Source organism: Colobus angolensis, unplaced genomic scaffold (assembly GCF_000951035.1).
Source record: "Colobus angolensis palliatus isolate OR3802 unplaced genomic scaffold, Cang.pa_1.0 Scaffold112, whole genome shotgun sequence".
Lineage (NCBI taxonomy): Eukaryota > Metazoa > Chordata > Mammalia > Primates > Cercopithecidae > Colobus > Colobus angolensis.
The window spans coordinates 1,771,348-1,786,354 of record NW_012112253.1 but is presented as its reverse complement, the minus strand read 5'-3'; the positions used below and the strand labels follow the sequence as shown (position 1 = coordinate 1,786,354).

The following is a 15,007-nucleotide window of genomic DNA, read 5'->3' as shown; positions in this document are numbered from 1 at the left end:
TTATTTATTTTTGAGATGGAGTCTCACTCTGTTGCCCAGGTTGGAGTGCATTGGCGCGATCTTGGCTCACTGTAACCTCCTGCCTCCCAGATTCACGCCATTCTCCTACCTCAGCCTGCCAAGCAGCTGGGATCACAGGTGCCCGCCACTACGCCAGGTTAATTTTTTGTATTTTTAGTAGAGACAGGGTTTCACCATGTTAGCCAGGATGGTCTCAATCTCCTGACCTTGTGATCCACCTGCCTCAGCCTCACAAAGTGCTGGGATTACAGGCGTGAGCCACCGCGCCCGGCCTGGGGTAGCTTTGTTCTCAACCTGATTCCTTCCTGTAGAAGGCTGAGGGGGTCCAAAGCCCTCATTTCATTTTGTGCTGTCTTTCAATCTAAGCTAGTACAATTCCTTTAAAAACTTTGTGAGGCCTTTTATATAAATTTATCATCAACATGGTTAGATAAAAGCCACATCCACATCTTTCTGACACAGATCCTTCTTTACCTAGGAGGCTACTGTGAGACAACAGTACACAGCAGAGTCTTCAAAGCCTTCGTGTTTAACTGAAAGGGTCTACAAACCCTAAGACTTTCAGAAGGCTTACTAGGTGCACTTACAGTAGATCATTCTGAGGTTTTCACAGAGTGTCTTACAGCCCCAACCTTAAGGTCTTTACCCTAAGGTTATGCTTGGATGATTATAATCTGAATTTGATCCATGTCCTGAAGCCTCCTGAGTCTTTTTTGGGACAGTCTAAGGATAAGAAGGTTTCATTTTTGAACCCAGCAGGTCCTTGTGGCTTTATATTTCCTCTAAAGTTGGCTTAAAAAGTTAATTAGTTTCACCTTTGGTTTATACCTCTTTTCTTATATTTTACCATAGGGAACCAGAAATCAGTTGTCATTTTCTACATTCTGCCTGGACATCTCCCCAGCTAAATCCATGAGTACTTTGGGTACCCTTTCTGTTTTCCGTGTTACTTCTGGTGACAGTGTTACCCACCATCTGTTTCTGCCACCTCGTAATAAGAATCCCTTCTAGCTTCTGCCCACCACATGGCCCCAAAGCTACATGTTTCAGGTTATTGTTATGTCAACTGAAGAATCATGAGGTTCGTAAAATTGTAAAGGAGAGCTTCATTTCTTCTGAAGGGTTGCAGCCTAAAATCCTGTAGGCTGGGAAGTGTAGCTTCTGCCAGAAACCAGAAGCAGGCTTTTCAAGGGAGGGAAAAGTAAGACAGGAATTTATGCTGATGAGATTGGCCAAGTATAAATATTTAACAGGTTATAAGAAGAGCTATGAATATTCACAAAGTGGGGGACATGTACATACATAGTAAGCAAACATGCATGCTACATGCATCGCTTGTTCACTTTGGGTTGAAGACTTTATGCACTAAAATTAGTCTGTATAACCAAAAGGCCAAATGGAGGACACAGAGGCATCCCATGTGCAGCCTTTATAAACCAACTGGAACCAGTACATGGTTAGTGGTCTTTTATCAGGAAGGAATGCTGGTCAGTTGTGTAAATCAGTGGTGGAGCAAGTCTTTCGAAAGGGCTTAACTTTTAAGAAAGAAAGCCTAATGGTTGTTAGTGACAGAGTGGGTATAATTAGGTGTGTCCAACCTCCTGTCACTGCCAGTAACTCAGTTTTTAAGGTTTCTCTGGAGTCCTTGGCCAAGAGGGTGTCTATTCAGTCAGTTGGGGCGCTTAGGATTTTATTTTTACTTCTCAGTTATAGCAGTACCTACATCCAGTGCAAAATTCTGTTCTGGATGGCTGTTGCAACATAGCAGAGTATCCCAGAACTTAGTAGTTTAAAACTGCCATTTCATCATTACTGTCTCTCCTAGTTCCAAATTTTAGGCTCCTCTGGGTGGTTCTTGGATTGGGTCCCTTACATGACTGTATTCAGGTAGAGTCTTATACCAGGGTTATTGATTGAAGAATGTCCCCTTCCCATCATAGAAAGACTAAAAACATCAGGCATTGGCAAGAATGTGGAGCAAGTATAACCCTTATTGCTGGTAGGAATGTAAAATGGTAGAGCTACTTTGTAGCAGTTTGGCATTTCTTATAAAGATAAACATGCACGTAACATGTCAGCCATCAATCCAGCTTTTTTTTTTTTTTTTTTTTTTTTGAGACAGAGTCTTGCTCTGTCACCCAGGCTGGAGTGCAGTGACATGATCTCAGCTCACTGCAAGCTCCGCCTCCTGGGTTCATGCAGTCTCCTGCCTCAGCCTCCTGAGTAGCTGGAACTACAGGTGCCCACCACCATGCCTGACTAATTTTTTGTATTTTCAGTAGAGATGGGGTTTCACCATGTTAGCCAGGATGGTCTCGATCTCCTGACCTCGTGATCCACCCGCCTCGGCCTCCCAAAGTGCTAGGATTACAGGCATGAGCAACTGTGCCCGGCCTTTTTTTTTTTTTTTTTTTTTTTTCTATTTTCTGAGACGGAGTTTTGCCATTGTCGCCCAGGCTGGAGTGCCATGGCATGATCTCAACTCACCGCAGCCTCCGCCTCCCAGGTTCAAGCGATTCTCCTGCCTCAGCCTCCCGAGTAGCTGGGATTATAGGCATGCACCACCACGCCCAGCTAGTATTTTTGTATTTTTAGTAGAGTTGGGGTTTCTCCATGTTGGTCACGCTGGTCTCAAACTCCCAACCTCAGGTGATCCACCCGCCTCAGCCTCCCAAAGTGTTGGGATTACAGACGTGAGCCACCACACCTGGCCCCCACTTCTAATTATCCCGAGAGAAATAAAAACATACACCCACATCTACACAGAGACTTGTATTTGGATGTTCATGGAAGCGTTATTTATAATAGCACAAAACCTGAAACAACCCCAAATTCAGCTTGTGAAAGGATAAACGTAATGTCTTAAGTCCGTGCTGTGGAATACTACTCAGCATTTAAAAGCAGTGAGATACTGATATACACATGAACAAGGAACCTCAAAAGCATTGTACTAAGCCAAAGAAGACAGTCAGAGAATACACAAGGCACCATCCCATTATATGACATTTCAGAAATGCCAAAACTGTAGTGACAGAAAGATGATCAGGAGTCCAGTGGGTGGGGAGAGGGGATTGACTCCAAAGGGTCAGGAGGGAACTTCCTGGAGTGTAGAAATGTTCCATATCTTGATTGTGGCAGAAGTTGCATGACTGTATGCATTTGTCAAAAGTCACTGAATTGTACACTTAAAATTGGTGAATTTTATGGCATGTAAATTATACCTCAATAAAGCCATTTTGTGGTAAAATACACATAATATAAAAATTTACCATTTTAACTATTTTTAAGTGTGCAATTCATTCTCACTAAGTGCATTCATGTTATTATACAACCATCATGGTCCATCTCCAGAACTCTTTTCATCTTGCAAATCTGAAACTCTCCAGGACTTTGTCATCATCCTACACTTAATCTCTGTACCCACGAAACACTAACTTCCATGCCTGCCTCCCCCAGCCTCTGGTAACCACCATTCTAGTTTTTGTCACTATGAAATTGACTATTTATAGGTGACATATATAAATAGATTCATAGGCTATTTGACATTTTGTAATAAAACTATTTTTTTTTAAGTCTACTTTGGTATTGACATAGGCAAGCCAGCTTTCTTAACATTAGTGTTTGCATGATATATCTTTTCCTATCCTTTTATTTTCTGCCTCTGTTTCTATATTTAAAGTATGTTGCTGGAGAAAAGAATACTGTTGGGTCTTAATTTTTTTCAGTCTATCTGCCTGTGTGTTTTTTCCTCTCTGCCTTCCTCCATGTGCCTCAAGGTCCTCCCTGAGGTTCCAGTTGGTTCTGTTAGTCACCAGCTAGTAGAGGGTGTGCTTGTGGGATAGACTCTCAGTCACAACTGGGCTGTCTCAGGGGCTGTGGTCTGGTCCAATATCAGTAGCCTTTGGCTTGGTGCCGAGTCCTAGTCTAGTCAGTAGTAGCCAGAGTGCTGGGGAAACATGGTGTGCTGAGCACAGTGGAATATATGGCTGCATTCCACCAGGAAGCATCCTTTTCCTCAGAACTGGAACTGCTGCTTTTCTGTGTAAGGGATGTAGGAGGCCAGGATAGGCTGGATGTGCACACTGTTCCCACTGAGGGAAATTCCACGATTTCTGAGCTTTTGACTTAGGTAAAATGACTTCCACTTAAAGTTTAAGTAAAGAGAAGTGAACTTTTGTTTGTATATTGGTTACTGTGTGGACAACTGATAGTGAATGAATAGATCTTTTTGTGACTCTCCTTGAATTTTTTTTCCTTGCATTCTGGAAAATATCTGTCAGCTGATTCTTTCTGTACCTTTCTTACCTTTTTTTAAAATTAAAATCTTTTAAAAAAAATTCTCATGCAGTAAAATTTACACCCTTTTGATAACATGCAGAACTGTGTTATCACCTCAACAATCAAGATACAGAACAGTTCCATCACCCCTCAAAACTCCCTCATGCCACCCTTTTAAAATTAAACCCTTCCCCACCCCAATCTCAGGGAACTGCTGATTTTTTTTTCTCCATCCCTAAAATATTGCCATATAAATGGAATCATAATTTTATAAAGCTTTAAACACTGCTTTCACCCAGCACAACATCCTTGAGATGCATCCAAGTTAAGTGTCCCCATGGGCCTCTGCTTTTATCCCTGGACAGTATTCCATCATATGAACATACCCCTGCTTCGTATCCATCCCGCAGTTGAGGGGCACTTGGGTGGTTTTCAGTTTTTGGCGATTATGAAAACTTCCATTATCATTCATGTACTGTTTTTTGTATGAGCATAAGCTTTCATTTTACTAGAGTAAATACCTAGGAGTGTGATTTCAGGGTCATACGGTGATAGGGTTTGGCTGTGTCCCCACCCAAATCTCACCTTGAATTGTAATAATCCCCAAGTATCACGGGTGGGGCCAGGTAGAGATAATTGAATCATGGGGGTGGTCTCCCCCATATTGTTCTCGTGGTAGTGAATAAGTCTCTTGAGATCTGATGATTTTATAAAAGGGAGTTCCCCTGCACGAAGTCTTTTGCCTGCTGCCATTTAAGATGTGCCTTTGCTTCTCCTTTGCCTTCCACCATGATTGTGAGGCCTCCCCAGCCATGCTGAACTGTGAGTCATTAAACCTCTTTCCTTCATAAATTACCGAGTCGTGGGTATGTCTTTATTAGCAGTGTGAGAATAGATATAGTAAATTTAAGTTTATAAGAAAATGCCAAACTGTTTTCCAAAATGACTACTGTTTTGCATTCCCACCAGCTATATATGAGGGTTGCTTTTGTAAAGCTCGTCTCAGTCACACCTTTTGCATTTCCTGGAATCTGCCTGACTTGTTGCATGTCTTGAAACCATGGAGTAGGGAGGGGAGTTTTTTCTCTTGTTATTATATTAATAACCCACTTGGGGAATTTTTGCTTCCTCTTCACACAACCTTAGATTCAGTGGATTTCTAAACCAAGCTTGTCTTTGTGAACATGGCAGGCCTCAAAACATTCAGCTCTTCTGCAGGGAAAGTCCTGAAAGATGCACTCCAAGGGTTTAACTGAAGAGAGTCTAGTGAAGGAAATATTTGTGGAGGTAAGGGCCTGGCTAAGGTAACTAACAAGCAATGATAGATCACCCAGGGATTACCAACAGCAAGAATCCCTTCCCCTCCATCACTAGGCCTGCAGAAGTGTGGAAATGGAGTAGTAACACCAGAACCCACAGAGAGCTTGGAGCCATGGAGAAGAGGCCACTCAACAGAAGCTGTAACTGTAGAATGCAGCCAGAGCTTGAATAAACCCACAGCAGGGAAGAACCACGGAGGGGAAAGAAATATCCAGACCTCTCTCTTCCACTGTCCTCTGAATCCTTTTGAACTTACCATTGGTCAAACCCAATCAGAAACCATACAGAAAGTATATTAGCATGTCAGGATTCTCCAGAGAAACAGAACCAACAGGAGATATAGATAAGAAGAAATTATGAGGAATTGGCTTGTGTGATTATGGAGGCCAAGAAATCCCATGATCTGGGGGTCCAAGAAAGTTGGAGATGTAATTCTAGCCTGAGTGCAGAGGCCTAAGAACCAGGGGAGCTGATGAATCTGAAAAAAGGAGAGAGCTCAGGTACATACACAGAGGATTAAACAGTGCTTACCATGGTCAGGGGCTGGGAGAAGATACGGGGAGACGGAGATCAAAGGATACAAAATAGCAGATATCTAGGATCAACAGGGTTTGAGATCTCATGTAGAACATGAGGACTAAAGTTAACAAAATTATATTTTATCAGGGAGTTTTGTTAATTAGATTTTAATTGCTCTTGTCACACACACAAAAAAGGTAACCCTTTTATTATTTGTGTCCTATAATATCATGTTGTGAATCTCAAATATATGTAACAAAATTTATTGAAAATTTAAAAGGCTGGGCGTAGTGGGTCAAGCTTGTAATCCCAGCACTGTGGGAGGCTGATGGGGGTGGATCGCCTGAAGCCAGGAGTTCGAGACCAGCCTGGCCAACATGGTGAAACCCTGTCTCTACTAAAAATACTAAAATTAGCCAGGCGAGGTGGTGCACATTTGTGATCTCAGCTACTCGGGAGGCTGAGGCAGGAGAATTGCTTGAACCCAGGAGGGAGAGGTTGCAGTGAGCCAAGATTGCACCTCTGCACTCCAGCCTGAGAGACAGAGCAACACTTTGTTACAAAAAAAAAAAAATGACAAATGCTGAGGTAATATTTCTACTTGTAAGATTGGTACCCATCAGCCGGCACAGTGGCTCATGCCTGTAATCCCAGCACTTTGGGAAGACAAGGCAGGCGGATCACGAGGTCAGGAGATCAAGACCATCTGGCTAACACGGTGAAACCCTGTCTCTACTAAAAATACAAAAAAATTAGCTGGGCATGGTGGCGGGTGCCTGTTGTTCCAGCTACTCAGAGGCTGAGGCAGGAGAATGGCGTGAACCCAGGAGGTGGAGCTTGCAGTGAGCTGAGATCGCGCCACTGCACTCCAGCCTGGGTGACAGAGCGAGACTCCGTCTAAAAAAAAAAAAAAAAGATTGGTACCCATTAAATAATTTTCATTGCTGAAGGAAATGTGAGGAAACACTTATCATATACTTATGGAGAAAGTTTAAATTGCTACTAAAGCAATCTGGTAATAAATATTAATGTGGAAAAGAATGCACACTCCTAGCAATATTCTTAGAGAGGAATCTAAAATATACAATTAAAATCACATAGAAAAACTTTACTGAAGAATAGTTTGTAGTATTCAAAACTGAAAAGTCTAATGTTTCTCAATCGTAGAAGGGTTAAATACTTTATATGTCCACACAATAAAGCACTATGCAGTTACTACAAAAATATATCTATGCATACTAATTTGAAGGGGGGTTCAGTATACCTTACCGTTGAAAACTGGAAGTTACAGAATAAATGTATAGTGTATCCTTTTTTTTATAGATAAAAGCAAAAAACAACAAAATCCTGTATGTGTGTTTTGTGTTTGCACAGTCATGTAGAAGAGGGTTGAAATACAGTAACACCAAGCCATTAGCATTATCTCAGGGCAGTAAAGGGTGGAATGAGAGAAAAATGTTAAGATTTTCTTTGTACACCTTATTTTTTTTCACAGGAAGCATAACTTAAGCATATTGTATTATACTATTGTGTTTAAAATAAAAGTATATCTTTTGTAAAATAAAAAAATAATAATCACAGCAAATAAGCCTTCTGTAGAGCCAATAGGAGTCAGCTTTGGGGGACACAGTGTAGGGCAGAGAAGGAAGGAAAATGGGCTAAGATGAGGCGAGACAGGCAGTGGCAAATGGAGAATAACCAGCCTGACTCATCCCCTGTGCCTCTCAGCACATTCTTACCTTTTGCTTGGAGGACATTGAGGACATTGGTTTCCTCCCACAAACTCCCATCAGCCAATGTATCATCATGTGGTGATGTCATTTCAATTTCACCTAAATCTGAATTGTGACATTGGCCACCATGAGTGCCCTTCATATAAGAGTACAAGGAAAAGACATAACTAAATGTAACTGTTTCAGCCCCAGCCTCTGTAGATGGACACTAGGGCCAAACTGATACATCAGAGCCTTCTTTTTCCATCACTCATTCCATGTTTGCCTTATCCTGGCGGCACCCCAGAAGGGCAGTGTTTTATTTGGTGGGTGCATTAGTTTCCTAGGGTATTATAACAAAATACCATAAACTAGGTGACTGAAAACAACGGAAATTTATTGTCTCCCAGTTTTGGAGGCCAGAAGTGTGAAATCAAGGTGTTGATGAAGCTATGTTCCCTCTAAAACCCGTGGGGGAATCCTTCCTTGCCTTCTAGCTATTGGTGGTTGCAAGTCATCTTTAGTGTTCCTTGACTTGTTGAAGCATCATTCCCATCCTCTGTCTTCACGTGATGTTCTCCCCGTGTGTCTTCACATTGTCTTCCCCTTGTGTGCATCGGTCTGTGTGTCCAGACTTCTCCTTTTTATAAAGAGTCCAGCCATATTGTATTAGAATCTACACTAATGATCTCATTTTAATTTGATTACCTCTATAAAGACCTTACTTCCAAATAAGGACACATTCTGAAGTACTGGTCTCAAATTCCTGACCTCAGGTGATCTGCTCACCTCAGCCTCCCAAAGTGTTGGGATTACAGGCGTGAGCCACCACACCCTACCTGTTAACGTTTTCTAATTTAGTAAAAACAAAGAGTAAGTAAAGCAGCTCACTGAATGGCTGAGACCCAAGCTGTCTACCATGGACTGCCAAGATGCCCTGCTGAAGAATGACGGATAACATTCCTTTCAGTTATATAAAACTATTGTTAGTAATCTTAAAATGTTATGTTTTATGTTTTTTTAGCTGTGAAAAGTTTTTAAAATTTGCTCAAAGTATATATGGCATTCTAGATTTGTGTCAGATGTCCATTAAGTGATTTACAAATGTTGAGAATCTAAGGATTCTCAGAAGTCTTACTTATTCAGGTTTTTGTGTTCATCCAAATTAAAATTGTCATGCAAAGGGTCCCTATCAAATACTGTCAAAACAATTTGACCTAATTGACATTTATAAAACAACAGCAGAATATGCATTTTTGGAAAGTGTACATAAAATATTTACCCAACAAAGATGACCTAATTGTTTTGTTTTTTAAAGAAAGTTTAAATAAAATTAAAACTTTGCTTGGGAAAAAACTCTCTTCTCCTGTCTCCAGTGATGCAATTAGGGAAGCTGTTAATAGGTAGGGAGGGAGAGGCGCCAGCTCACAACTTAATAGATATCAGCTGCTTAAATCATTACACACTAAAATTCTTATTTTTGTTTAAAACTAAATAAATCAAAATTATAACATGCAACATGGCATTCAGGCTTATTAAATTATGAATTTTTTTCTGCTTCTTAAAAGGAAAAAACCTGTTTATCTAGAAGGACTTTGGAATTTATAGTTACAGTGAGTTTCTATATATATTGTATTTTAATTACTACTTTTCAAAGAACTAAAACATTATATACTATATACTGTTATATGCTATAAAATAAATATACTCAATAGAAATTATACTGAGCATATGTAAATCTTTCTTGCAAGATCCAGAAACCACCACACCTAAAACTGAGGGTACATTAATCATGAATTAATATAGAACATGAGCCCAATTTGAAAATATTTGCTCATAGTGTTACTTTGCATGGAATTGTGATCTGTCCTAGCAGATTTTAATGTTGAATGCATGTATCTTGAAGGAGGAATATCACAAACGTGACTTCACGGAGGTGCTCTCTCCCAACATGTACAACAGTAAACTCTGGGAAGCCTCAGGCCACTGGCAGCATTACAGCGAGAACATGTTTACCTTTGAGATTGAAAAGGACACTTTTGCCCTCAAACCCATGAATTGTCCAGGTCACTGGTGAGTATTAAAAGTGAAGCAGACCTTTTCATTAGAGCACATAGCACACTTTGTCACAATTAGCTTTTAATATTATTATTTTGCTTTGTGGAATGAAAGAATCCCTTTAATCTGAAGAGTGGTGATAACTAATTTTTACTAAGTTGTTTTTTGCTTTGTGGAATGAAAGAATCCCTTTAATCTGAAGAGTGGTGATAACTAATTTTTACTAAGTTGTTTCATTCTAGAGAATGGATTTACTTTTGAAAATATATTTGATCTTTGGCAGGTATGGAATGTTAGCTGGTAACCATTGCATTTTTTGTGCTGATTAAAGGGTAATGTTATGTGTCAATTTTATAAGTTTTGTAATATTTGTCTTATAGTAATGCACTTCAAATGTTCGTATTTGCAGGATATTTAGTTCTTTCATACTGTTTGGGTGGATTATAACAAGATCAATGAGGTCATAATCAATGGGTTTTGGATTTCACTGATTCCAAGATACCATTTTTCTTCTACATTTCAACATTTCTGAAGTTGAAATGCATCTTATAGTTGGTGGCATCTTAGCATTATGTCATAATTTAATTAATAGGTTATTTTCTTTCTTTGTAGCACATAAAATAAAGATATATTTTACAATCAATGCTGTCTTTGATTCTATGAAAGACTATCATAAAGTTGGTATGCAAATTCAACCTTGTAAGACAAACATATTTTACAACTGAAATTGAATAGGCATAATTGTCCACAAAAAAATCCCAATAATCATAGTTTTTGTATTATCAACATACATAGTTTCAAGTAAATTTACATAGAAGATAATTATTAAAACCGATAACTGAACACTGAAGAAGACTCTTTGCCCTTTTAGTGAAGACGAGTAGAAATTTAACTTTATGATGATGTCATGTAGAAAATACATATAACTTTAATTTTAGGAATACTGGCATGTAAACATTCTGTACCTTCTCTTTCTAAGCAGAAGATAGAAGCTACGCTAGTGTTTTGCATTCTAAAACACTTTCGTTAACAACTTCTTAACTCATTTTCTCAAAGGCATCCTTTAAAATTATAGCCTCACACTTTAGCTATAATGAAAGTTGAGAATTTAAGTTTGTCTTTTTACACCTCAGAATAAGGAAGCAAACCACTGTGGCTTAGAGGCAGTGGGATATGGAAGCCAGGAGTGCTTTCTGCAGGAGAGAAGTCTTTCATTCAACAGAGAACATAGCTGAGTGGTTTTTGTGCTTGGAGCTAGAAGTGCAGAGGTGATTAAGACACAAAGCATTCCCTCATGGAGCTCATAAGCAGAGTGTGCACGGCCATGCATGTAGACAATCTGTTATAAAAAGACCAGTGCCATAATGATGGCATGTTTGAGGTGTTCCAGGAGCCTGAGGAGAAACTGCCTAATCCTGTCTAGGAAAATATCTAGGAGGGCTTCATTTAAGAAGTAGCCTTTGAAATGAATTAAGCAGTAAATGGTGATTCACTGTGTGGATGAGGGAAGGGAACAGCATTTCTGGGAAGAGATAATAGACAAGCTTCTTTCTCAGAGTGCTGCAGTGATGTAAATGCAAGGTTCGCTAATTTCTGGAAGAAATGTTTTCTTTAACTTGGTAATCTAAGAACTGGAATAAGGAGTTGATGAATTTTGAGACTTAATTGTAATTTCTTTATATTTAGATAATTATTTAATCTTTCTGTGCTGTGTAAAAGCTGTGTATTACTGCATCTTTTGTAGTCTAATGTTTGCCCATCGTCCACGATCTTGGAGGGAAATGCCTATGAGATTTGCTGATTTTGGAGTTCTGCATAGAAATGAACTGTCGGGGACTCTCAGCGGCTTGACCAGAGTCAGGCGCTTCCAGCAGGATGATGCTCACATCTTTTGCACAGTGGAGCAGGTAAACAATAACACAGAGTGAAGCATGGTGGTCACAAATTCAGTGTGATGCCCTGAAAATATCTTGTATTCTTTCAGAGTTACTGAAACATAGATGTTTGGTCTAGTCTCTGAGATCTCATTCAGCCCTAACCTGCTGTGATTCTCTAAATTAGGTCAACAGGTTAATCATCTCTTGACATGAAATGTGTTACTTTTCTTTGGCTTCCTTCCGTGATTTTATTAACCTAAATTCCATTAAGTGGAGTATTTTAAGGGATTTGATGGAATTCTGGATGTTTTGTTTTTCAATATTGCCTAGAACTTAAAATTTACTTTTTCAAGTTTTTGTGTTAATTCAAGTTAAAATTACCATGCAAAGGGTCACTGTCAAACAATTTGACCTAATTGATGTTTATATAACAGCAGCAGAATTTTCATTCTTTGGTTTTCATGTTGGATGGTTAATGTGCCAGTGTTGTATCCAATGTGCTTCATGTTGGATGGGTAATATGCTAATGTTGTACCAAGGTGTGAGGGAGGCACATCTTACACATGTGTATACCCAATCATCACGCTTATGAACTACAAAAGGATCAGAGTGTTTGTTTTTTGAAATTGCACATAGAATATTTACTAAGATAGACCATATTCTGGACCATAAAACAAGTCTCAATAAGTTGAAAGGGATTCAATTAAAACAAAATGTTTAATTAACCCAAATGTTTAACCCTAATCCTGACTGAACACAATAGAATTAAAAATAGATAACACAAAATCCCAAAGGAAAATTAGATAATTTTATGTACCAAATGAAATAAAGCACATCAAAATTTGTGGGATGCCATTTAAGTGGTATTTAGGGGGATGTTTACAGCAGTGAATACCTGCATTAGAAAAGAAAAATCAATGACTTAGCTGTTACTTAAGATAGAAAAAGAAGAACAAATTATACCCAGTGTAATGGAAGCAAAAGAAAGAAAATAAGAAGGAGAAAAGCAGAAATCATTGAAATAGAAAAAGAAAATGAAGAATATAAATAAAACAAAAGCTGGTTCTCTGAGAAGTCAGACTGATGAGGGGAAAAAGAGAAGGCACAAATAAAAATGTCAGGAATGAGACAGATGTCATCACTACAGATTCTGTAGCTATTAAAAAGATAAGGCAGTTTTATGAATAACTTTATGCTAATACATTTGACAGCTTAGGTGAAATGGATAAATCCTTGAAGGATACAAACTATTAAGCTTTACTCAAGAAGTAGATCATCTGAATAGCCCTGTGTCTATACAGAAATTTGATTGATAGTTAAAAACCTTCCTACACAGAAAATTCCAGGCCAAGATGGTTTTACTGGTGAATTCTACCAAACATTAAAGAAGGAATAAAACCAATCTGGAGATATTCTTCCAGAAAATTGAAGAGGAGGAAATCTTCACCACCTCATGAAGCTAATGAAGCTAATCTTGCACTGATAGAAAAATAAGACAAAGAAATTTTTAAAAAACTACTGAACATCTCAAAGAATTTAAACCACATTTTAGTCGTCAAATCTAGTAATTTTTTAAGAAGGACATGTTAATCAAATGGACTGAATCCCAGGAATGAAAAGTTAGTTTAACATTAGAAAATGAATCATTGTAATTCCCCACATTCACAAACTAAAAAAAAGAAAACAAAAAGACAAAAAACATGATCTTCTCAGTAGATGCAGGAAAAAGTATTTGGCCAAATTCTACATCCATATCTGATAAAAACTCTCAAAACTAGAAATGGAAGGGATCTTTCTTAACCTGATAAAAGGCCTCTATGAAAAACCTACAGTTCTCTTACTTATTAGTGAAAGTCTGAATGCTTTACTCTTAAAATCAGGAATTAGGTAAGGACTCTCTCATTACTTCTCTGATCATTGTACTGCAGGTACTTTCTGATGCAGTAAGTTAAGAAACAGAAATAAAAAACACCTAGATTGGAAAGAATTAAAACTCTTGTAAATGACATAATCATCTATGTAGAGATTAGATGGAATCTACAAAAAGCTATTAGAAGTAAGGTGAATTTAGAAAAATTGTAGTATGGAATATCAATATATAAAAATCAATTGTATATGCATTTCACAACAATAAACCCTTAGAAATTGTGAATAAGAAACAATTTATAATAGCATCACAAAACATGATGATACTTTGGGATAAAACTGACAAATATGTTGCTGTGGGCTGACTTGTGACTCCCAAAATTTATATGTTGAAGTCCTAACCCCCAATGTGATGGTGTTTGGAAATGGGCCTTTTGGGAAGTAATTAGGTATAGAAGAGATCATGAGGATGGAGCCCTCATGATAGGATTAGTGCCCTTTTAAGGAGATACCAGAGGCTTCCTTTTTGTCTCTGCCATGTGAGGACACAGTGAGAAGTCAGCCATTAGCAAACTGGGAAGAAAGCCCTCACCAAGGAACTGAATCAGCTGGCACATTGATCTTGGATCTCCCAGCCTGCAGAACTGTGAAGAATGAATTCTTGTTATTTAAGCCACACAGCCTATGGTTTTTCATTCTGGCAGCCCAAGCTGGTAATACATACGTACACAACCTATACAGTGAAAACTTTAAGACATTGCTGAGATAAATTTAAAGAAGGCCTAAATACTGGCCTCATAAAATGAGTTAGGGAAGATTACCTCTTTTTCTGTTGATTGGAATACTTTCAGAAGGAATGATACCAGCTCCTCCTTTTACCTCTGGTAGAATTCGGTTGTGAATCCGTCTGGTCCTGGACTTTTTTGGTTGGTAGGATATTAATTATTGCTTCAATTTCAGAGCCTGTTACTGGTCTATTCAGAGATTCAATTTTTTCCTGGTTTAGTCTTGGGAGGGTGTATGTGTCCATGAATTTATCTATTTCTTCTAGCTTTTGTAGTTTATTTGTGAAGAGATGTTTATAGTATTCTCTGATGGTAGTTTGTATTTCTGTGGGATCAATGGTGATATCCCTTTTATCATTTTTTATTGTGTCTATTTGATTCTTCTCTTTTCTTCTTTGTTAGAGGTCTATCAATTTTGTTGATCTTTTCAAAAAACCAGCTCCTGGATTCATTGATTTTTTGAAGGGTTTTTTGTATCTCTATCTCCTTCAGTTCTGCTGTGATCTTAGTTATTTCTTGCCTTCTGCTAGCTTTTGAATGTGTTTGCTCTTGCTTCTCTAGTTCTTTTAAT

General features: G+C 38.5%; 1 protein-coding gene across 2 annotated transcripts in view; it reads left to right on the top strand.

The window, feature by feature from the left end:
- TARSL2 (threonyl-tRNA synthetase-like 2) overlaps positions 1 to 15,007 on the top strand; it is an 81,359-nt gene that overhangs the window by 26,328 nt on the left and 40,024 nt on the right. For both annotated transcript variants that reach the window (XM_011957648.1, XM_011957639.1), the window contains 2 exons: positions 9,757 to 9,923; positions 11,653 to 11,815. In XM_011957648.1, the coding sequence (XP_011813038.1) occupies positions 9,757 to 9,923; positions 11,653 to 11,815 (330 nt within the window). The remainder of the gene's footprint in view (positions 1 to 9,756; positions 9,924 to 11,652; positions 11,816 to 15,007) is intronic.